Source organism: Vespa crabro, chromosome 2, assembly GCF_910589235.1.
Source record: "Vespa crabro chromosome 2, iyVesCrab1.2, whole genome shotgun sequence".
NCBI lineage: Eukaryota > Metazoa > Arthropoda > Insecta > Hymenoptera > Vespidae > Vespa > Vespa crabro.
Genome location: NC_060956.1, coordinates 5,000,482 through 5,024,761, shown reverse-complemented (window position 1 = coordinate 5,024,761; position 24,280 = coordinate 5,000,482). Strand labels below are relative to the sequence as shown.

The following is a 24,280-nucleotide window of genomic DNA, read 5'->3' as shown; positions in this document are numbered from 1 at the left end:
ATATATATATACATAATATAGTACAAAGAATTTACATTGTACAAATAAATACACACTGTTAATGTATTATCAAATGTTTAAATAATACTATTTACAAAAATCATTCTTTATATAATACATGAATATTGTTTAGCATAAGTTGTATAATACAAGTTTAGCACAAGTGATAATAATGGTTTTATCTGTAATGTTTAAAAATAGTAAAAAATTACTTATTTTTTTGTTCTTGTGCAAGCTTTTGATTAACCATTTCTTTGAATTGTCGTAATATAAGGTTCTCTCTTTTCTGTCTTTCTTCTTTGCTAAACATTGCCAATGCTCTTTTTTCATCAGCTGAATAGATTTGATTTTCTTTACGAATACGGACTGCCTCCATACGTCGATGTCTGTAATAAAAAAGATACATTTTTTAAAATTAATTTTCTTTAAATAACTAAATATTTAATCAAAATAAAGTTTTGAATAAAAAAATTTGTGAACATTATATTACCTGCTACCACTCATGACATAGCCGACAGATTCATATGACGCAATCTCTTCGGAAGTAAGACCAATCTCACCTCTCCTAGGTATACGTTTACCTTCTGCGACATATGCTGCCATTGCAGCACCTTCTCCGGGTAATAAAGCTTTTCCAAAATCTTTTGCAGACAAAGCAACATGTTGTTGTTTTGGTTTCATTGGTCCAACTAAACCTTCATTTCCACTTTCATCAGAACTAGATCCTTTCTTAATTTCTGCTTTACTGTTTTCTATTGTCTTTTCTACCCATTCTAAACTTTCTTCAGAATCACTAGCAGAACTGTTATCTGAGACTTTCTTTTTTTTTTTACGTTTGTGTTTCTTTTCTTTCTTAGCTTTCTTTTCCTTTTTTAACTTTTTGCTTTTCTAAGGAATCAAAGAATTACTTTTATTTATGAACACGATAATAAATATAAGAGAAGAATCATTATTAAAATATTTATTACCTTCTGTTTGTCCTTTAATTTTCTTTTTTTATCTTTGGGGAGTACGTCATCTTTATATTTTTTAATCTCATCTTCTTCATCAGAGCTAGAATAATATACAAATTTTACAAATTTTAGTATCTATAAAGATAATTATTTATTTAACCATAATTTTAATATTGTTTTTTCAAATCATATTTTGTAAATATTAATGTACACAATTAAAACTATTTATAATATTAGAAATTACAACTTACTCTTCTATTCGTGTAGGTGATTTACCCCAAACTCTGTCAACACCACATAAACCGATTTGTTCTCGATCTCGTCTTCGAGCATCCATTATGGTAAATTATAAAATAATATTAGACAGCTTAAAATTATGTAATATTATTCAATAACAACTATTTAAAACAGATAAAAAGTGAAACGCTATAATATAACTTTATAAATTGCAATTGTTGACAACTCGACGTGATACTATTGAATTGATGAATATATAAGCGCGATCTCCACCAATCCCGTCATTGAATGGAACAAAGCCTACTTTCTACCAATCACACTACCGTTATAATTATATTCGAAAGGAATGCCATCTGCCGAGTATTAAAAAAAATAATCCATAAATCTAATTCTTTTGACTGGATCGTAGATCTTATATGCATATAAATAATTGTTAAGAATAAAAATGATATTTTACATTTTCTATGTATATAATTTATATATTTTATATGTGAAATAAAAAATTTCTTATATGTATAGGTGTTTGCGATATTTTTAATCAATTATCGATTGAAACCTATTTGTATCTGACAATACATTATTTTGCATAGGGTAAGGTTACATCGGATTTAAAACTTTAAAGATGGCAGTACTGTGCCGCTCGTGTGCGATCACATCCAACGTGCCGCATCTCAGAAACGAACGAAGCAAATGAAAGGTTGATTATTACGTTGAGTAGACGATCGCTAATCATAGATTATAAAATTTTCTGGTAATTAAACGACAAACAGATATGAATTAACATTCTGCGCGGACACTTATCCTACCGGACGTATTTTTTCGTTCCGTTTGATCCACACTCACATTACTAGGTAAGTAAATTTACTGTCAACGCATGGTCCGCGAGGACACGTTTCGTAAAAGCTGGTTTGCTTTTTTATACAATTTTAATATTTCGTCAAAATGGAATTTTTAGTTTATATCGAAAAATAACAATAATTGAATGAAATCATACTCCTTTTATGTATTATACTTTTTATATAACTTCAATATGTAACAAGAAATAATATTGCATTTTCTTCAATGAGAATGAACGTTTATATGAATTTCATGTTGTTCCATTATCCAAATTTTGAAGGGTAATTTTGCACAATGTTATATCATAAAATCGATGTATTAATTACATTTGTTTATATACAGATTGATTAACATTTACATTAATTTAATAAAAGTAAAATAATTAATATCAAAAGTTATTATTGCTACATCATAGTTATTGTTATACGACTGTCTTAAAGAGACACATTTAATTTGTCTAATACACTGACAGTAATTATTTTCTTGAACACTAGTAATAATATTTGATTAACTAATATGTTTTTATGATATTTTAAGTTGTAATTATTACTTTTATTATATATAGAATAGTTTTTTACCAAGAATAAAAAACAAAATAATGTTCGTGAATATTACATTATCAATATCAATATTATTTGTACTGCATATAGGAATGGAGTGTGGCACAGGAGATGTAGCCCAAATATCAGCAGAGCTTGCTCGGGTGGTTGAGGTGATGATGTCACCAAACATACCACAACAGCAACGGATAGAAGTTTATAATGCTTGTGAACGATTCAAAGAGTCTTCTCCACTTTGTGCACAATGTGGTTTATATTTGGCCCAAAAATCACCAAACAGAAGTCCTGTTGTACGTCATTTTGGTTTACAATTAATGGAACATTGTATAAAATATCGATGGACACAGATTTCGCAATCAGAAAAAATCTTTATTAAAGAAAATGCAATGAAATTATTACAAGAAGGTACAGAACCTTTATTGCAAGAAGAAGCTCATATAAAAGATGCTTTATCTAGAGTTGTAGTTGAAATGATAAAACGTGAATGGCCACAACAATGGCCAACACTACTATCAGAGCTTAGTCAAGCTTGCACTAGAGGAGAAAGCCAAACAGAATTAGTTTTATTAGTATTCCTTAGATTAGTAGAAGATGTAGCACTGTTACAAACTTTGGAATCTAATCAAAGAAGAAAAGATATTTATCAAGCATTAAATACAAATATGGCAGAAATCTTTAGTTTCTTCTTGAGATTAATGGAACAGCATTTCTCTGAATTTCAAAAGAAAAGTGCCATTGGACATACAACAGAAGCTGCAGCACACAGCAAAGTTGTTCAAGTAAGTATTAATATATTTTGCCTTCTATAAACTTGTTTTCTATCAATCTCATATGAATATCTATTTGAAACAGGTAGTTTTAAATACAATGACAGGATTTGTTGAATGGGTATCTATAAATCACGTAATGGCAGAAGATGGAAGATTATTGCAGATATTATGTCTGCTCTTAGGCGATCCTATATTTCAGTGTTCTGCAGCTGAATGTCTTCTACAAATAGTAAATCGAAAAGGCAAAGCTGAAGACAGGAAACAACTTATGATTTTGTTCTCAGAAGAGGCATTAAGATTTATCTATGCTGCAGCAACTGCACCATCACCTATCGCTGGTGTTGGTGATTTTCATGATAATCATTATTTATTTCTAAAAAAATTAACATTAGTATTAACTGGAATGGCAACTCAATTATGTTCACTTTGGGGCAAAGATGATGCCTCTAGCATTCGACCTACACATTTTAATCTCTTTCTGGATACTGTCTTGACATTCACAATGTACTCTAGCCTAACATTAACACATTTAGCAAATGCAATATGGGTCATGTTATTCAAGCATGAACAAATCAAAAGTGATTCTCTGCTTTTGACTTATGTTCCTAAATATGTGGAAAGTACTGCCCCAAAACTTATAAAAATAATATATCCTCAAGGTAGACACACCAATGGAACATCTACCTACTGCCTTTCAGATTATGATTCAGAAGAAGAATTCAATGTTTTCCTTCATCGGTTTAGAACTGATTTATTAGAAGGATTTAGAAATGCTACAATGGTAGCACCACTCGTAACTTTCACATACGTACAGCAATGGCTAACTGCAAAAATAACCAAAGGCATGGCAGATTTGCAGTATAAAAGTGATCAAAACGATCCTGAATATCTAGAATGGGAGGCTCTTGCCCAAGCCTTGGACTCTGTTGTATCTAGAATTTTGTTAATCAATGAAAGACCCAGTGTACAGAATGGATTACAACTGTTAGAATTGTGCCTTAGTTATTCTCCACAAGATCCTTGGTTGCTTTCAGCTTTATTATCATGCATTAGCGCATTATTTGTATTTTTGTCAATGTCCACTGGTTCTATGGCTATGCCAGGAGTGGCCATCTTGCCAAGAGTTCTAGAAAAAATATTTGCAGCTTTGGTATTTGAAGCTCCAGGTGAAACAAAAGTCACGCGATCTAGAGCAGCCAAAAATGTCAGACGTCATGCAGCTAGCCTCATGGTAAAAATTAGTTTGAAGTATCCATTACTTCTTCTACCAGTTTTTGAACAAATACACACTATGGTTCGTGGTCTGATTAGAGAACCAAGTCCTCTATCCAGGATGGAAAGCATCATGCTTTATGAAGCTTTACTTTTAATTTCAAATCATTTTTGTGATTATGAAAGGCAAACTAGATTTGTCGCAGAAGTTATTGGAGAAGGTGTTACAAGATTTATAAGATTTGGATCGGAATCATTTAAAGGACCTCTTGAATTAATAAGACTTATAGGATTAGATAGGTCTCCAGTGGAAAATGTAATGGATGATCCAGCAGGACAAAATCGAATTGATCTCATGATTTGCATTTGTACTGTGTTAAGTGTAGTTAAAAGATGTTCTATTCCTGAGGATCCAGATCGTGCTGCAAGAGGTGGTTTTGTTGCTGCTCTCAGTGAAAGTGGAAATCCAGTTTATAGAAATCCTGCTACACCACATGTCATTCCTGTCTTACCCACTCTCTTTGCTTTGCTTAGAACAATGAATGCTTTGTTCACACCAAATGCCATATCAGCTTTGTCTGAGGTAACTAATTATGTTTTTGTTAAAAATATAATTTATCAATATTTATTATGAAATTTTAATGTTTTAATTAACTTTTTATATTTATCTTTAATAGGGTTATAAAAATGCACATGGACTTGTAGAATCAGAAAAAGCAAATCTTCTAGGATTAAATATTACAAATGATAGCACTTCAGAACCAGATCAATCTTCTAGTACAGCCTTAATTCGAATGCAATCATTTCTCAGTACAATTCATGACCATTGTTATCATATGTTGGGAAGTGGTTGCCATACAATTGGCAGAGATTTTTACCAGTTATCAGGTCTTGCACCAGCATTAGTAAATTCGGTTTTTTCTAATATGGAAGTAAGTTAGTTAAATAATAGCATGGGAATTTTATTGTCTTACACAATTTAAAAAATATGTTGTTCATAATTATTTTTCGTTAGCTGATTCCAGATTACCGATTACGACCAATAATTCGCGTGTTTTTGAAACCATTCATATATTCGTGTCCTCCAGCTTTCTATGAGACTGTACTTGTACCTGTATTAGCTCATGTATCTACGCACAGTAAGGAAACATTTAAATAACATTATTCCAATAGTATTAACATAATAGAAATTATTTTACTTTTAGTGTGCCAAAGATTGAGTGCCAAATGGCAATACATCGCACATTTATATGAATCTGGAAATTTAGACGAAGAGAACACTGATACGCAAGAAGTTATAGATGACATGTTGAATAGAAATTTGACAAGAGATTTTATAGATGTTTTGAAAGTAGCCTTAGTCGGCGGAGCAGCTAGTGATGCTGCACCTCCAGATATTATGGATCAAGATAGCGGGGGTATGGCGGTGGATCCACCAGTTTCGCGTGGTAATAGTATAGTCGCAGAAGTTGTCAGCGAACTTGGCGCTTTTGTCTTGAGACATCCATCCACGTGTCATAGTGTCGTTTTATGTGTTTTAGGGTAATTTTATTACTTTATTTCATATTTTTTTCTAATAATTTTTTATAAACCATTTACAATTATTTTTACAATTGTTTTTATTTGTTTAATGTAGGGCTTTGTCATGGAACGATTCTAATGCCAGTCTTAAAGCTACTATGTTAACAAGTCCTATCGTTCGAGCACTTGCTGCTGATGGCAGTCTGACTCCTGCTATGGCTGCTCATATTATGGTTGCAGTTCTTCAAGGATTACAGCTTCATGGTCAACATGAAGCAAATCAGGGCTCTTTGATAACTTTAGGTGCACAAGTTTATGAATGTTTAAGACCGAAATTTCCCAATATTATTGAGGTAATGCAACAAATACCTGGAGTTAATCCTGCAGATTTACAACGATTTGATGAAAAAATGGCAATAGTTAGTACAAAGGGTAATAAAGTTGAAAAAGGAAAAAAAGATCTTTTTAAGAAGATTACAAATCAGGTAAAATTCTGTAATTTACAAGTGAATTATTTCGTGATCTGGAAATGAAATATTCTACATTTATAATTACATTTTCTTACACAGCTTATTGGCAGAAGTGTCGGACAATTATTTCGTAAAGAAGTAAAAATCGATAATTTACCAAGAATAGAAATTTCTGGAAAACCCCAAGCAGTGAGAGTAGATGAAATATCCAAAAGTGCAGCTGATACCGGTATCACAGCTCTGTTTGCAGGGCCTACGTAGCAGAGTCACATTGATTATGCCTTACATAGTTGGTCTAATTCAATAAATAATTATAAGTTATCGTAAAAAAAGGGCTTCTGCAGGAAAGGGCCATAAAAGAAACATAAAGAGGATGCTCGTTATCAAACAGAAATGCAATCCTGTTAGAAATATATTTACAAGACTAAGCTGACAGACCATTTGTCAAAACAGACATTAAATTTCAGTAGGCGAATATTTGTAAAAAGTTGTTTATAATACATTGCATATTCATCATGAAAGTTGAATTTAAAAATTTCAAACAGATGGAGATGCAGTATGTCGACTTCCTAGGCGTAATTATTAATTCTATAAAATGTATCACAATTTTTATATTAAGGCTGTGCTTAAATTCAAGTGTACATAATAAACATAAGTATATGATAATGTTTTATTTTACCATACGTACTCACATATGTGTGTACTTATTTACATTGTACTTAAATTGTAGCACAGCTGAGTACTTTGTACTCTAATATCCTGATTTCGTTTTGTTGTTGTCTTATTTATTTTAAGACATCTCCATATTGAAATATATAATTCATATTATTGCACTTTTATACTCATATTAGTTAATACATTATTGGTATATATTAATATTATGTGCAAGAGGAAATGAAAAATATCAAGTGAAGAAATATAATACATAGAGAAGTATGTTTTTTTGTGATTTATCACGTTATTTCAATTTAATGTGTTCACTTATAGCATGCATTTTTATGAAAAATTAATAGCAAGTAATGTTTTAATGAGAATGAATGTCTATTATGAAAGTTCTATAAGATTTGGCTATCAATTAAAATAATAAGTTCTATATATATTTTATAAATATGAAGATATTGCACAAAGGAAAGGGGTATTTTGCAAATCTTATCATTTTTTTTGTCGTATATATAAATTTTCATGTGCCTAAATGAGGAGTCTTAAGGAATTTTTATATTTTGTAAACATAATGTGCGTATTATTATATTAATATATTATATTTTCCATTATTTTTTTGATGGATAAATGTTTACCATTGTTTTCTTATACAACAGGCAAGAACAGAAAATTCTATTGAATCATAATTTTATAATGTTACTCTTATCATTTTTTTACTGCAATTTTGTGAGAATTCATACGTTATATAATAATGTTTTTTATTTTCGTAATATAGATATATATATATATATATTACAAATATATATTATATGTCTAAATAATTTCACTATATTGCGAGTTTTATATTGATAATAGATGACAGACTAGAGATTATAATACAAAAATTATATAATATAGCAAATTCTCATATTTTTCATTCTTCTTTTTAATTTTGAGCTCCGACAACATAGCATACAAATTTAATTGCTTGTGTTAAGAAAATATTTTAACAGAAAACTTGTACATTAGTCTTACTAAATTTAGAAGAAGCATGTAAAGTTGTGCAATATATTTACATACTTCTTCATTTATTACATGTATACTAATAGAATATAACGTACAATATTTCTAAATGATATTATAATTTGCGATCACATAAATTTTATAACAAAAAATATTGCATATGAATCTATCTTCTCTCATCACCTTTATTTTTCGCACATATTCATTTAACTGTTTTTCTCGAAGATGTTCCTGCAAAAATGACTTCAAAAGTACCTAAATGTGTGTGTGTGTCTGCTTTACAGACAAATTAAAACAAAAAACGGATTTTTGCAAAACTGATGTGTAATATTTATAAGATGTATGAAAAAATAGAAGATTTAGTACTTTTTGTACTTTATATGTAATCAGAAATTACAATTTATATATACATATATACAAATGATGCAATTACTGTTTGTATAAAGAGCATTCTTTATAATTTGTTAAAAAACATTAACTGTGTATAAAAACATTGGAAATATTTATCAAATCTATAAATTGTCTGTCATATTAAATATACTTGAAATTTTCATCTTATAAGCAGCGATTATGTGCATAATATAATACAACTCGTTATGTATTGACAAGCTTCACGAGATAGTAAGGATTAATATCGCAACAAAGTATAAACATATATAATTTACTTTGTTTTTTATTTTCTATTAATGCTAATTTGTACGAAAATATTTCTCAATGATCAGTATAATGTGCATCTATTCATTTTTAATGCAAATTGTGCTTTGATCTAAACGAAGTAAATTATAATTAATTGTCTTCAGAATCATAACAGTGTTGTGTTACCTTACAACATATTCTTTATTACTTTTTTTTTGCACATACAGTAACTTTCTGTACATTTATGTAACATTTCTTGTTCAACATCATTTAGTATGATGTATTTGTATTCGTAATTGGTAATATACCATATACATATATGTATTGCATTCCTCGTCAAGTAAAGAGTCGGAGTAATCTGTGAATGATTTTATGTTAGTAAAAACATTCATCACACACAAATCATCACAATATTTGGATTATATAATGCCATTAATATATTAATAATCAATTCAGTTATTTGCAGAATGAAATTAATGGAATATTGTTAAGTTTTTGTTAAGCTGACTCTTTCGTGCATTTTTTTACATCAGTTTAAAATTATGCTCATCTTGTATATATTGTACTGTAATAAAGAAATTACATCGACAATAACAATACATATATTACCACGTTATTTCTTGTTAAAATAGCCTTAAAATACATTTATTAATATCTAAGCATTGACATTAAAATTCGTTGATAATCCATAACAAATTTCAATTGTATAAATATAAATGTAGACACATTTATATTTCACAACGCGTATACGTGTTAAACTTCTTGTATGTATAAAACAACTGCTTATAATAAGCCTTCGCATTTGAACACAAGCGATACATCACATGTACCTACCAGCAAAAGTTCCTGATTTTATTCTACACAGCATATTGTAATTTCAAAAAATACTTTTGCTTAAATTGCAACTTTGGATTAAAAATTTGACTCGAAAAAGTTCTATAATATATTGGCAAATGAACTCATAAAAAAATACAATTTCGAATTGAATAATATTGCATTACATTATCTTTGTAAATAGGAATAAATAAAATGGAAAATTATATAACAATCATTTTTCTAGCTGTATGAAAATAGACATTGCAAAACTTAACACTTTTATATTTTACTAAAGATCCATATGTGAAGCTTATGCCTCGACTATATTTGTATTAGTCTTTATCGTTGTTTGCGTATTCTTTTTTTTTTTTTTTTTTAATCTAAAATAATAAAAATATTATATAGTATATATTCCACACAAGGAAGGATTTCCAGAAAATTATATTACTTATTGCAAAAATGAAAAATATCAATGTATTCTTCGTGAGATGTGATATAGCAAATTTATAAAAAAGATAGTAATTGACTAATTGTCCTTGCTATGCTCTCTCTTTCTGTAAAACCATTCTGAATAATTTGTAAAACAGACAAATTATATTGATTTAATGGATCTTCTGTAATATTCGATCGCAAAAATAATTGGAATGTTACGTAATACATTTTAAAAAAGTAAACGCATATTGTCATAGTCAAAGCTAGACTTGATAAATCTGTAATAGCGGATTATATTCTAAATCCTACATGTGGGTAATAAAACCTATGATTTTCTTTAAATCGTTCCTTGATCTTTGGTAAAAAGTTATCGTTTATATATAATCATAGAGAAACGAACAAATTTGTTAAGACAGCTTGTCCCTACATTGACTAAGTTATTATTTTAAAAAGCAGAGCAGAATTTAATTCATACGAATTGTTCAAATTGTTACAAATTCCAAAAAGGAAGGCAAGAATACAAGGTATATATTTTTCTTTTATAACTTTTTTGCAGGGACATATGTAAACTTTGCATAAGCATTTTTAAACTTCGTTTTACATTATGATTCGTAAAATACTAGAAATTATTTGGATTTATCTTATATTACACTAAGATCTTTCAAGACTATTCAATTAAATATCAAACCTAAATGCTTAGGATATACTATTTTTATAATGAATTCTTCGTATTATATATTACAATGATATTTGTGGTACGAAGCCCAAATATATTTGTAGGAACTGCCTGAACTGCAACTATATGTATGTAATATAATAAGTCTGTTTTTTTCACAAATATTTTACATTTTCCTTGTATTGAAATTACGCGACACCCAAGGATTTCCACCCTTGATCCGCTTTGTACTTGACAAAGGCAGGTTTAAGATCACTCTTCATGATATACATAATTTGTTAGTTTCAATATTTACAAAAATACAGTTAATATCTCGTTAATAAATATCTTTAATTAGCAGAATTTGAGCAGTCAATTATTAAGGCGATTAGTTTTTAATAGAATACAGCATCTATCAAAAAACATTCGTCCCTAGGCTCTTTTCAATTAATCATCACATCTCTCTTATTTTAAGTCACACACGCATATTTTCAAATTTAATATAACTCAATCAATGATATTAAACTACACAGCCTTGAATTCCAGCATGCCATATAACATAGTCAGATCATTGATGTATTAATTGGCACTCTGTATAATTCAAGTACCATTAAAATTTGTAATATTCTCTTTTTTTCCTATGAGTAGAAATACATCCATGTTGTCTTTTCCTTTTACATATACTTGACCGCGAGGCTCAAACTCATATTTATCTGAGAGTACACCAATACAATTACTGGCCATTTGTATTCTACCTGCGACTCCAGTAGAGTCCATTCTTGAAGCAATATTTACTGCATCTCCCCAAATATCATAATATAACTTTGTGGCACCTATTACTCCGGCCGTAACATCGCCATAATTAAATCCAATTCTTAGAATCAATTTAAATTCCAATAAATCTCGATTAAAATTATATATGACTTTATGCATAGCCATAGCAAAATCTATTAATTGAAAAAGATGAGTATATTCATGATCACTTTGTTGTCTTACTTGTGGATTTAAACCGCTAGCTGCCATAAATGTACTGCCAATTGTTTTGATTTTTTCAACATTAGAAAATTCAGGTTTCTCCAGAAGTTCATCAAAATCGCCAATCAATTCGTTAAGTACACGTAGATACTCTTTACCACCTAAATAAGATTCATCGTATAATTCGTTGAAGTTTACAATACTGGCAAAAATAATTCCAACGGATTTATGATTTTGCGAATATTTTGCAGTGGTTTTCAATTGATCAGCAACATATTTGGGAATAATATTATGTAGAAGTAAATCAGCTTGGTTTTTCATTGATTGTACACGCGTTTTATCTCTTGCCGCAACGAAATTTCCATGGAAACTCAATCGATAGCTAATCTCGAATTCACGATTTAGAAACCAAACTAACAAGAGTAAGAGTATCATATCCAGATAAATCTCATAATGGTACAATCTTTCGTTGTATCTTAATTCTTTTTCTCTTTCTGTAATCATAATAGATTCTATCGTAGGTTTATGTGATTGCCCGGTTATCTTGAGTGACGATTGTGTTGACGCTTCTACAGAATTACGAAATACTTTTAGTGGAATAATAAGATTTTCATCTATTGGATGATTATTCTGTTCAATCAAGATTGCATTGATTAAGTTCGGGCCCATTGCTGATCGTTCTTGTGTATTATTTTTAATATAATCGGTTGGTACTGTTATATCCTGATTATACGATATATGACTGACAACAAGACAAATAAACAACACACCGGCAAAGGTGACTAGCAAGTTTTTCATCCAACAATTCAATTGAGTAAAATTACAAAAATGGACCAACCCTATGAAGATTAAATAGCTGTAATAATACTCAAAATTATTTAAACTACGTAAGCTATTGCAAGTGAAGTTTAGAAGAATAGAAACAATTGGTAAGCCAACTAATATGGCACCACAAATATGCCAAGGATACCACCTAGAAAAAAAGTTGAAAATATTTTGAGTGAATGTTGCATGAGTGGTATTTGGTCTAAAAAGTTGTCTAATGCAAAGTAAAACAGCTATGATTTGAATAGTTGTGGCAAAGATACAAAACACAATATAGAAAATTGAAGGTTTGCAAAGCAAGAAGAGAGAGATTGTAATAGCTATAAAAACTAGAGCCGATATTAATATGTCAAAATAAGTATTAAATCTTGAAGTAGCTAGTGTTGGAGGATTGCCCGTTACACCTTCACTCGCTCTATGAGCATTTTCTCGATATTCTTTTTCCAATTCTTTGTTCTTAAAAAATAGCGTTACGCTTGATAACGGTGGCTTCACGAAATATGATCGTTGAGAACTCACGTTGTCTTGAACGCATCTTTATAAAACAAGAATTTATGAAACGTTAAAAGTCAATGAAATATGAAAATGTGTTTCTAATATTAATAAATATTACCTTATTAATTGTAAATCAGATTGTTTTCTTAACTTATGAAAACATGCACCAAATGTATCAGTTACTGCTGGAGGAAATGGATAAGGTGGTACAGATGACGAAAGTTCATGAGTAGAATTCAAAGTTGAACTAGAAGTATAATAACCACTAACTCTATGACCTAATAAATCCCCTTGAGTCATACCATTCATTAGGAATAACTACAACGAATTATTATTACAACATTACTAGATAAAGTAAAATTAATATGCCTAGAATATTTTCATTTCCTGATAAAAAGTTTACCTGCTGTTGAATACTACTACGTCTGCTATTACTCTTAATACCAGAATCTTTTCTACTACATATCGACGAAGCGTGACTTATTGTTTCTTGACCAGACAATAAAGGACTAGAAGGCACAGGATTTGGATCCATTTCAACACCATTATTGAAAGGAATCTACAAAATAATGTAAGTAATTAATACATTCAATGATAAGCAATAAAATATAAAGTTACTGACTCGTTTGAATCCATTGCGATCTTCGTATTGTTCATTTTTTGGTTGTTTTATAATCATACTTTTTCCTTCTTCCATATCTAAAGGCGTCATTTCTTCACTCGTCCTTTGTCGTTGTAAATACCGCCATGGTTTATTTCGTGTTCTTTTTTTTTCATAACTTGCAGTTGACATAGGACTTTTATTTAGACCTTCTTTCTCATCAATTATGTCATTACTATTTTCAGAATCCAAAATACTGGGCAAGGAATTAGCTTTTATTCTATAGTTACTTGCATTAGTCACCATATGGAGATAATGTTGTTTGGGTTTATTTTGATTATTGCAAGAGGCAAGACGATGACGAGTTTGCATTAATGGAGAAAAATCCTTAGGTAACATGATATTTGTTACGAATTGATTCATAATATCTGATTTTCGACTTTTGATAAAGTAAGTTTTAATACCTAAAATTATAGATAATATATATATATATATATATATATATATATATATATATATATTATAAAATATTTATTAACTAGTTATGTTAATATTATTGTATACACATACCATTGACTACCTCTCCATCTTCTGTGATATATTGATGATTCAAAAAATTTAAAGTTTTTTCGCTCAAATGTACCCTGCCTGGTTTACCTGTACTTTCTAATTTATTTGCCAATGTCACATCATTTGACCAAACATCAAATTTAAATCTTTTAGTGCCAACAATTCCACACAAAACAGTTCCTGTGTGAACACCTACTCTCATATTTACTCCCTCTCTTCTTTCTATATCAAATTGTTTTATAGCTTCTATCATCGCTGAAATAATCATATAATTTTGATAGATAACAATTAAAGTATGTGTAAATATGTATAAAAGAAAAGTTTCTAAAGATCAACATTTTTTAATGTTATACTAACCTAATCCCATTTCAATGCAACATTTTGCATGATCAGGTCTTGGTTCAGGACAACCACTAACACAATAATAACAATCTCCCAATGTAGAAATTTTTTCACATCCATGATGTTCGCATAAATCATCAAATCGTTCAAATAGATCATTAAGAATCCCAACTAATTCTTCTGCAGTTTTATTTGAACTCATCTTTGTAAAACCAACAATATCAGCAAATAATATACTGACATTTTCCATAGAGTGCATATTGAATGGTCGAAATAAAGATCGAATATCTGTTTGATTTGATGGTATAGATCCTTTTTTTAGAGAATCTTCACGTTCTCTCTCTCTACCACTTTCTTCCATTAACCAATCTGCTACTTTTGGTGGCATTACAGAATGTATCATTTTTTCTTTAAGCTGTCTTTCCATTTCTAATTGACGACGTACTAGTAATGATTGCCCCACTTTCATAAAAGTACCACGCATTCGGACAAACGTCATTATTAAGATATGTACACCGATTAAATGAATACATATTTGCATCAAAATTCTTATACTGAGATTCGTTGTAAAATCAATATCATCTTGCAAATATGCACTTGATGTATTAGTCCAATTGGTAATTGATTCAACAACATCAAGGGCTATTTCAGCCTCTGTAGAAGATGCATTCATTTTATTCAGATTACTAATATTTATATTGTTGAACGTTGAATTTACAGTAGAACCAACATTTGTTATTATAAATGGAATACTAGAATTTAGTTTCGTTAACATATTTGCATTTGTAAGATTCCCAGACATTTTTCCTACAATACTTTCGTCGTCCAACAACTTTGAACTAAAATTAGATATTGGATTTAAAGTATATAAATTTGATATCATCTGTGTGCCAGCTGTCAAAGCATTGCTAACATTAGATATACTTTGGAAACCATTAAAAAAATGAGAATTTTGATGTGAAGAATAGATAGGAATAGATGTTTTGTTATAATCTTCAGACATATTTGTTCTTGAAGAATTATTGAAAAACTTGTAATTGCTGAATATCCTTTGTCTTCTACTTTTTGAGCCATAGAGGTAGGCAGTTAGAAACTCGAATATAATCGAGTAAATAGAAGATATTCCTGTGCAAGCATAAAGAGGCATTGGTAGTACCGTATAAATCAGTAACAAAATTTCTGAACATAGTGCAAAATGTCCTACTAATGTTAAGCCATCTACATAAGGAGGTACTACCGCAAGAAAGAGTAAAGAAAGAAAACACAACACAGATGCAACTCCTACAGAAGTTGGTAATACATAGGACTTGTAGTAATCTGTGTAAGTTAAATATAATACAGCGGATACCATCATTCCAACAATACTGAAAATGGTTGCGATAGCTAACCATGTAGAAGTATTATTCTCAATTCCAGTGATTACAAAATATACCAGCCAAGATACAGATACCAACAGGATATATATAAGAGCATATCTGAAAGAAAACTTGAATTTATATATTATTAAAATAAAAAAGAAAAATAAATAAATATAACTTTATATAAATACATACCGGAATCTTAGTCTAATCTGTAGAAAGGCACTTCTTTTATATTGTTCTTCTAGAATTTCAGAATCAAATTTTGGATTCCACCAAGAACGCGACGCAGCACGTTCAAATGGCACTGGTAAACTAATCCCACAACATCCAAGTCCTTGTCCACTATGTGCCAAGTAAGTTTGTATGTATGGTGCCAAAGATATGTGTATTTCGTCTCCAACATCATCGTCGCTATTCTCTTTTCCTCTTGTGAAGCTTACAGATGAACTCCGTTTTCGGTTCATCGAAGAGTCCATATTGACATTTGAGTATTACTGTGAAAAACGTATATATGTATATATACACAGATATTTTTTTAAAACAATTTAACATTAGATACAGAAATTCCATTCCAAAAGCAACATTTCCAAATCTTTGTATCATCTTATTCCATAACAGTTTAAAATAACGTGTATGGTTAATATCATATAAAAATTCAATATAATCACCTCGGTTAAAGGCGATACCGCCATAAAACATTAAAAATCATCCTCCTTGCTGACATTGGAGGTTCTTCCATAAGTCAGCTAGTGTCAGATGGCATGATTTTCATATTCTGTTTTGTACGGTATTAAATCGAACGACACAAAGAAACTCGGTGTAGTTAGCACCGAAGTTCGTAAGGTCGTTTAACACACGACTTTTTAAATATATACAAAATTGGAAGTTCTCTTAGGGAGAATTACGATTTCTTAGAATATCTCCCACAGTAATCCGCAGCCATCTTGAAGTCAACAATACTGAACAATACCAACGACATCGCCCAACCACTGTTGCCACATATTATCGAGCAGCTGATCACAAAAATTATAATAGATGCACATGCAAAAAGATAATAGTAAGCAGCTGTTAATTTCTATTCGTTAGTAAAAGATAAGGAAAGATGTTGAATGATTGAGCAGTTTTTGTACATTATTAAAACGTTGATTTATGGAAAAAACGATGAAAATAATCTCTTCTACCATTTTTGGCGGTAATTCGTACTTTTGTACTTTCGTATGACTACTGAATATGTTACTTATCTGCACGTGATATTAAAAATGCGTATTACTTGTAAAATGAAATTATAATTATTTTAATATTGAAAGTATATTAAAATTGCAATATATTTTGGGAAATTATTACATAAATGCGTAACTTTGATCATTTGAATAAAATTTAATCAGCATTTACTCGAGTCCCGCAATCACGGTCACGTGCGTTCTTCTAATTGGTCAAATTTGTACTATTATCTTCCGTTTGAATTTACTTTACATTTGATTTGTTTTTTAATATTTTATATTTTTTTCTTACATGTATCTTATTTTCGTAGTATAAATAAATAATTTCAGATAATAAATGTGAAAGAGAGACATTGCTTAGCCGATAATTATGTATAATAATGAAACATACATATATATTACATGTTTTCTAAATCTACTTTATAGAATATATTTTTGTAAATTTATAAAAAGAAAAAATTCATGAAATTTAGATTTCATTTATTTGACAATATTTAATTTGATAAGGAAGTTTTTATTTAGAAATCGAACCAATCGGTGGATCTTGCCATTTAAATTCTTCCTGATAAGTGACATAAACGACCCAGTAACATATATTAAGTAATCCAAAAGATGCTGGAAAAACTATTCGTGCTACTCTATCTATAGTCGATACACTATTGATATGTCTCGCTACACGTTCTCCGAATTTTCGACAATTCCTTATTGCTTCACGTTGTCGTTGCCTTCTATAATTCTCAACAAAATAATTTAGTATCATTATAATCCAATAATAAATATGCTGAATATGTACTAATTACCTAAACTCATCATCACCTGCCAAACAGTATAAAAATTGTTTCCATTTAGGTAATCGATGTTCGGTTTGTGTCTGTCTTTCCATTGTGGACGGCCTTGACGTAACAGTCATTGTTACGGGCTGACAAGATCGTCGGTTGTACATAACCGAATCCTACAAATTTGTGACACGTTATTTTATTATATTCTTAGATAAATAATAGTATTTATTATGGAAGTAATTATATATATACATATATATACAGGATGAGTTTTTTAAATTGAGACATCTAAATATTTCGAAAACAACACATCTTTGAAAAAAAAAATTGAAACAGAAATTGTTTGGTTTTGGGGCCAGGGGTAATATAATTTAAGAATTAAAATGTTTTTAAAATTATTTTAATTTTATTCGATTCTATTCTATCCTATTCGATACTATCGTGTTTACGAAAATCAGGACGATCATATTGAATATTTATTAACAATATTTTTCTCTTTTCTTTTATATTTCTATTTGTCCTAATTTTTTTTTGTCGAAATAATGTTAAATATTGTAAAAAGTAAAGCTTGGATAAGAAATGTTCTCGATAAAAATTATTTGTTTATTTTTTGTGTAAAATAAGATCTCGTTTGAAGAATTATAAATTTCTATTGAAAACAAAATAAAGTTGATTTTGAAATAATTATGAAAATGTCTAAACGAATCAAAAAGAAATAATACTATCATGTCCTCCCCTCCTCCTTCAAACCATACAACTTTTATTTTAAACTTTTCTCTTAAAAATGCGCTATTTTCGAGATATTAATTTAAAGAACTCACCCTGTATGTTATATTTTTTCAAAATATTTTTACATTATAAACGCTGCAGACGGTGGAACTTCTGGAAGTTTCGTCGATGATACTATCTGGATGAATAGTTTGAGGACCGCAAGTAGTGATCGTACAAAATGGATCTTCGTACTCCTTGTCCGAAATATTTTCCCATTCTTCATCGTCCAATGGAAGTTCTCCACTTCCCACCTATGAAAAGGCTATAATTATTACTAAGAAAGAGAGAGAAAAAGAGAGAGAAAAAGAGAGAGAGAGAGAAAATAAAGTGTCAATACTTTATGATCTCATACCTTCGTAAAATAATGTACCCCAGCAAATTCTAAAAGTGTAGCAATGCAATAACCGAAACTCATGAGAAGAAACCAATCGAGGGCTGTAGCGTATCTCACTTTTGGTAAATCAGTTCTTGAATCAAGGCTTATCGTAGAAAGTGTTAGTACCGTTGTGATACCTTATAAAATGGATTTTTTAATTTAAATACCGATACAGAAGCTCGCATTTCAGGCTTATAGATAAAATAATTTTACCTAAACCTACTCGATCGCTGGTAGCTTCACGATGAATCCAAAACGATACCCAACTTAAGACGACTATAAGTACACATGGAACGTAGACCTTGAATATTGAATATAAATGAAAAGAAAAAAAAAAAAAATAATTCTTTAATTGGAAGGAAAACACGTATGATCGAAATAAAATTCGAGTTTAATTCTTACTTGTATTAAAAAATAACCGGTATTTCGTTGTAAATTAAAAGATACTTGAAGAACAGAGAACTCGCCTTCACGACGTACAAACGTAAGGTTTCTATAGGGAGAACCCATTAAATCAAATTGCGATAGTGCCATTCCAGGAACAAAGTTTACGGACGATCCTTCTTGCCATTCATAAACTAATTGTTGGGAGGTGTATGCATCTAAAACGATAAACAATTTTAATTTGCGTTACATATATCTACGTCTAGAGGAGAAAATATTTTTATGTTTTTTCAAACGAAGAAAAATTGTAATATCTTTTATTTTCGAATAGTACCATATTGCTGTCTATAACTGCAGTAACATAATCGATCTATGTAAAATATTTTTTGATCGAGAATACGAGAATACGAAAAACCAGGAAAAAGATATGAGATTTATATATAATATATATAATATTTATCGCAACACGTAACTCGATCGCCAGACATATATAACTTTGGATGTCTCTAGCACGTGACGAATAAGTTATCTTTGCGAGTGTATATGTGAGAGATATTTTTAAAAAATTATGAATAAATTAATAATCAAAGAAAGTATTTGAATCTTGCTAGGATGGAAGGTGATAATTCTAAAACTTTCTCGCGTATAAAAACATATTATAAAATAAATCGGCGAAGGTGTACGTACAGCTTCCTAAAATTAATGGGCACGATTGTCGATCCATGGGAAAGTTCTGTAACTCCATAGGACACTTTGCTTTAATGGTAAGTCTAAAACAAAATGTATAATTGTTAAAGAAAATGAATTAGAAAAAACAAATAAAAAAAAAAAAAAAAGAATAAAAGATATGTAGAAGTTAATGTTATATAGACCTCATGGAATAGAGTATATCACCGTCCTGAGAAATTCTCAGCAACTTATTGGGCACAGTGATGGTATGCACGTAACTGTGTTTCCCATTGTAGAAGTACGTGTCTGGACGCCAAATTCTCTCGAGCATCTTGATACTAAGGCTGAGGGATTTGATAGGTCCTAAGAAACTAAGACGAGAATCACGCCAAGATTGTCGAAAGTAACAATCCATTGAGTAATCCTAAAGTGAAAAATAATTTATCGATTCATTATATCACTATGGATCTTTATAAAATCATTAAATAATTATTTTTACCATATCCAATTCGGAAACAGGACCCATACTTCTTATTAGGATATTGGTTTTTACCACCGTTGGTGTACCTACGAATTTTTATGCAATATTATTTTCTAGAATATAACGAAATGACAAATGAATTCTCTATGAAATATGATTTTGGCGAGAAGATCGTGTTCTCTGTCGTTTGTTGACAAACCTTGGGTACATAGAGAAAGTCCGATAACGGAAGGAAAAAAGTGGAAAAAACAGAAAGAGGGAAATGTGAAATCGACGAAGGCGGCCAAAAGTGAGACGATCCTGCTGTATTTCAGAGGTAGATACGATTTAAAAAACGAGCAATAGTTTCTTTTATTTTTTTTTTCTCTTTTTTTTAATCCTTCTCTCACATCTGGCTCTACTCCAATTTGAGGTATGCATGTAATATCGATATTGAACCATTCCATTCGTGATGATAAGTCTCTCTGGACACAAAGAAAAAACTATCAGAATAGTAATGGAGAGGTGGGAGAGAAATCGGTAATAAAACAAGAAGCTGGTAGGACAAACTCGAATTCTTTCTGACGACTCTGAATCGTTCCAGTGAAATGAAAGAATTTCTGAAAGATTATCGGAAGTGGTCGGCTAAAAAAAGGATGTGTCAGATTTTCCAAACGAATCAAGATGAATTAGGAAAATGCGATTCTTTCACTCCAATTAACAAATTTGCTTCCATATAATTACTTTCCTTTTTTTCATTTTCTCCTCCCTCCTCCCTCCTTCTCCTCCTCCTCTCTCTTTACCTTCATAAGTTAACTCATATTTCTACAGGAGGTACAAGATAACGTAACGAGACGTAACTAATTTCGCTTTATATCGTGTCGCTTCACATTTCTCTTCACATTTTTAAGAGTTTAACGGATCGTAGGAACGCGGCCACGAAATTTTTGCAGTGTTTGCAGAGAGCCATCCAGTTCATCTTTCGACACAAAAATTCAACGGTCTGTAAGGTTTTACACACGAATACCATAATCCCTATCGTAATCCAATATTTTACTATATATGTATGTATATATATATATATTTTTTTTTCTTATAAATAAGCAATTAAGACGATAAAGATACATATATATATTTATATAATAATTCTAAGTTTCGAATAGAACATAACAATTTCATTTTTATCTATTTAATCTATTCCATCTCTATAATATTGTAATAAGCAAACACTTTTTGCAATAATAATTCCATAAATGACTCCCTTGATATTCTGAATTAATTAAAGATCTAACGACACTATTCTACGTTTTATTGATAAAAAGATATATCGAATAAAACAATACCTTTTCCATGTGTTGGTAGTTGATTGTTTTCATAATTCATAAGTAGATTCTCCAAAACCATGGTTATATTTTTCGAGACGATATCTGTGACTGTACCTCTAGAAAATCTACTGATCGTTAACGACGAGGAGGAAATTTTCTCAGACGAGTTGAATCTCAACGAAGGTATAATTTCAATGTCATAATTGGTACTTTTGCAGGTGGTGAATGGTAGAAGAAGGGTCAACCTATTAATGGTAAGGTAATAAGATGTATTAAACGTTTATTATTTTTTTTCTTTGTTACACGAAATGATAGAAAATTCATGTAAATTAAAAATTATCTATATAATAAAATAGAAAATTCTTGACGATTTGATTAAAATGTCAAATGTAAAAGGAGAAAAAGAAAAAAGAAAAAAAAAGAAAACAATGTTAGAAAGCAAGAGTAACGAGTTTCCTCGTGTCTAAACGTGGCCTTTTTAAAGTTGAAAAAGGCCTAGTATCTGTGAGTCCCGTAGATATGCGGTAAGGCTTGGACAAAGATGAGAGGAATAGGAAGAGCAAGAGCAAGAAGAGTACCCTCGTCGTCCGCCAATTCAGCACCTTTACATTGGCAAGTGTTAGCGTCACTCTTTCAAGTGAATACTACGGCTCATTACATCACATTCTCGTGATCGTATGCACATTTTGTTCCTGATATTAGAGTTTATGTGATTACATGAACCAACACCACAGAATTCCTACGTAAACCTGGTGTTGGCTTAACATTGCATTTCTATTGAGAAATCGATATCTAATCGAGCCATGACCAACATGTTTCAAATACTTTTCGCGCGTATTTCATTTCGTCGAATGAATTTCGATGAATTCCTTGACATTCGACTTCGATTTCTAGTTCGCCAAAGGTTTCATTTCGAAACGAACAAATACACGAAAATACACACACATACACGTATATGTATATGTATATATATATATATATATATATATATATATATATATATACATGGGGTGTATCATATCGTATAAGTATAATAATTATTTGCTTCTGGAGATCGTGCGACTGCTCGTTTGAGCTTGCTTTTTTCAATAGCAGACCTTAATTTCAGATTCTCGTTAGCCCATTCTCCCCCTCTTTCTCTACGTCTCTATATACATTCTATCTGCATATATCTCTGTATATCTATGTATAAACTTATCTATCTATATATATATATGTGTACGTGTGTGTGTGTGTGTTTATGTTTGCCTGTATTTCAATATTGTACGAATGAAAGTTTGCATAGCCGAATAAACCATGATAGTACGCTAATGAAGCGTCGTAATATACGATCCCTTTTTAAATATATACCCGTTTCGATTGGAATCTATTTCGATGATGCCTAATAAACGTTCATGTAACCTAAACACTTTGGATCTAAATATTCACACATATATATATATATATATACATATATATATATATATATATATTATCTTTAATACAATAATTCTAACGATCTTTATACGTAATAATATAGGATAATTGAAATAAATTGCGGTGCAATTATATATTTTGATTAAATAAAAAAGATATAGTGTTGAGATTAAAAAATTATTATATATTAACTAACGCACAATAGAGAAAGAGGATTAAATATAATAAATAACGATGAAAATGAAACAAAAAAAATTATAAACAAACTGCAAAAATAAGAAAGGAATAAAAAAAAATAATTTACCGCGCTTTTACTCACATCGATAACTCCGCTACGTTCAATTTCATGATTAATGATTATCACTCCGCTTCTTTTCCTTTTTCGTTTTACCCTTCCTATGAAGAAACTTCGTTGAAACTTGAGAGAGGGAAAGTGAGAGAAAGAGAGAAAAAAAGAGAGGTAGAGGAAGGAAGAAAAAGAGAGAGAGAGGTAGAGAGAGAGAGAGAGAGAGAGAGAGAGAGAGAGTGACTTGTCCTCTCTCTTTAATTTTTCCAAAGGAAAGCTTTGAAAATGTAGTCACTGCCGATTTTAATGATCGCCTCGAAACACCGACGAACGACAGACCATTGCGAGAGTCGCGTAGATTTCCCACCGCTAAAGCTCTTAAGAACGATTCGCAGAGCGCGGTACCCGACGCGCAAGCTCCAAAAGCACGCCGGCGATTCCCGCGTTTAAACGACCCTCTCGATCTCTTACTCTCTCACACCATTTTCAACTTCTTTGCGAATCTTTACGAATTCAAACGTAAAAAAAAAACAGAAAAGAACGGCGTAATATATGAACTTCGATTTATAAAAAAAAGAAAGAAAAATCTGAATCTGGAAGCTACTTCACGTATTTTTATGATAAAAAAAAATTATCCTTCGTCATTATCGATCTTAGATCAATT

The 24,280-nt window shown here is 30.3% G+C and overlaps 4 protein-coding genes across 10 annotated transcripts; 1 reads left to right on the top strand and 3 right to left on the bottom strand.

Annotated features, from left to right (window-relative positions):
* Window positions 1-58: 58 nt before the first annotated feature.
* LOC124432938 (NKAP family protein CG6066) lies at window positions 59-1,482 on the bottom strand. Its single transcript, XM_046982297.1, has 4 exons — window positions 1,205-1,482; window positions 969-1,053; window positions 491-888; window positions 59-386 (listed from the first exon to the last, which is right to left on the bottom strand). The coding sequence occupies exons 1-4, from the start codon at window positions 1,288-1,290 to the stop codon at window positions 209-211; spliced, it is 747 nt and encodes a 248-aa protein (XP_046838253.1). The 5' UTR covers window positions 1,291-1,482; the 3' UTR covers window positions 59-208.
* Window positions 1,483-1,806: 324 nt separating this feature from the next.
* On the top strand, window positions 1,807-9,455 carry LOC124432937 (exportin-5). Its single transcript, XM_046982295.1, has 8 exons — window positions 1,807-2,041; window positions 2,678-3,366; window positions 3,440-5,152; window positions 5,247-5,501; window positions 5,585-5,708; window positions 5,775-6,111; window positions 6,206-6,575; window positions 6,660-9,455. Exons 2-8 carry the CDS (start codon window positions 2,680-2,682, stop codon window positions 6,819-6,821), a joined length of 3,648 nt encoding a protein of 1,215 aa, XP_046838251.1. The 5' UTR covers window positions 1,807-2,041; window positions 2,678-2,679; the 3' UTR covers window positions 6,822-9,455.
* Window positions 9,041-17,115, bottom strand: LOC124432936 (adenylate cyclase type 9). 2 transcript variants are annotated; one of them, XM_046982293.1, is made up of 8 exons: window positions 16,599-17,115; window positions 16,123-16,424; window positions 14,585-16,044; window positions 14,228-14,482; window positions 13,679-14,121; window positions 13,460-13,615; window positions 13,175-13,374; window positions 9,041-13,096 (listed from the first exon to the last, which is right to left on the bottom strand). In XM_046982293.1, the coding sequence occupies exons 2-8, from the start codon at window positions 16,404-16,406 to the stop codon at window positions 11,362-11,364; spliced, it is 4,533 nt and encodes a 1,510-aa protein (XP_046838249.1). In that variant the 5' UTR covers window positions 16,407-16,424; window positions 16,599-17,115; the 3' UTR covers window positions 9,041-11,361. The 2 variants fall into 2 exon arrangements, with proteins under 2 accessions (XP_046838249.1, XP_046838250.1); XM_046982294.1 differs by lacking the exon at window positions 16,599-17,115 and having other exon boundaries at window positions 14,585-16,055; window positions 16,123-16,252.
* A 461-nt stretch (window positions 17,116-17,576) lies between these two features.
* Window positions 17,577-24,073, bottom strand: LOC124433036 (gamma-aminobutyric acid receptor alpha-like). 6 transcript variants are annotated; one of them, XM_046982532.1, is made up of 11 exons: window positions 23,650-24,070; window positions 21,933-22,159; window positions 20,629-20,696; window positions 20,333-20,553; window positions 20,148-20,230; window positions 19,479-19,678; window positions 19,290-19,377; window positions 19,053-19,213; window positions 18,784-18,951; window positions 17,951-18,102; window positions 17,577-17,878 (listed from the first exon to the last, which is right to left on the bottom strand). In XM_046982532.1, the coding sequence occupies exons 1-11, from the start codon at window positions 23,676-23,678 to the stop codon at window positions 17,665-17,667; spliced, it is 1,611 nt and encodes a 536-aa protein (XP_046838488.1). In that variant the 5' UTR covers window positions 23,679-24,070; the 3' UTR covers window positions 17,577-17,664. The 6 variants fall into 6 exon arrangements, with proteins under 6 accessions (XP_046838488.1, XP_046838489.1, XP_046838490.1 ...); XM_046982533.1 differs by lacking the exon at window positions 23,650-24,070 and adding an exon at window positions 20,810-21,568 and having other exon boundaries at window positions 21,933-22,068; XM_046982534.1 differs by lacking the exon at window positions 23,650-24,070 and adding an exon at window positions 20,810-21,592 and having other exon boundaries at window positions 21,933-22,052.
* Between the last annotated feature and the right edge of the window lie 207 nt (window positions 24,074-24,280).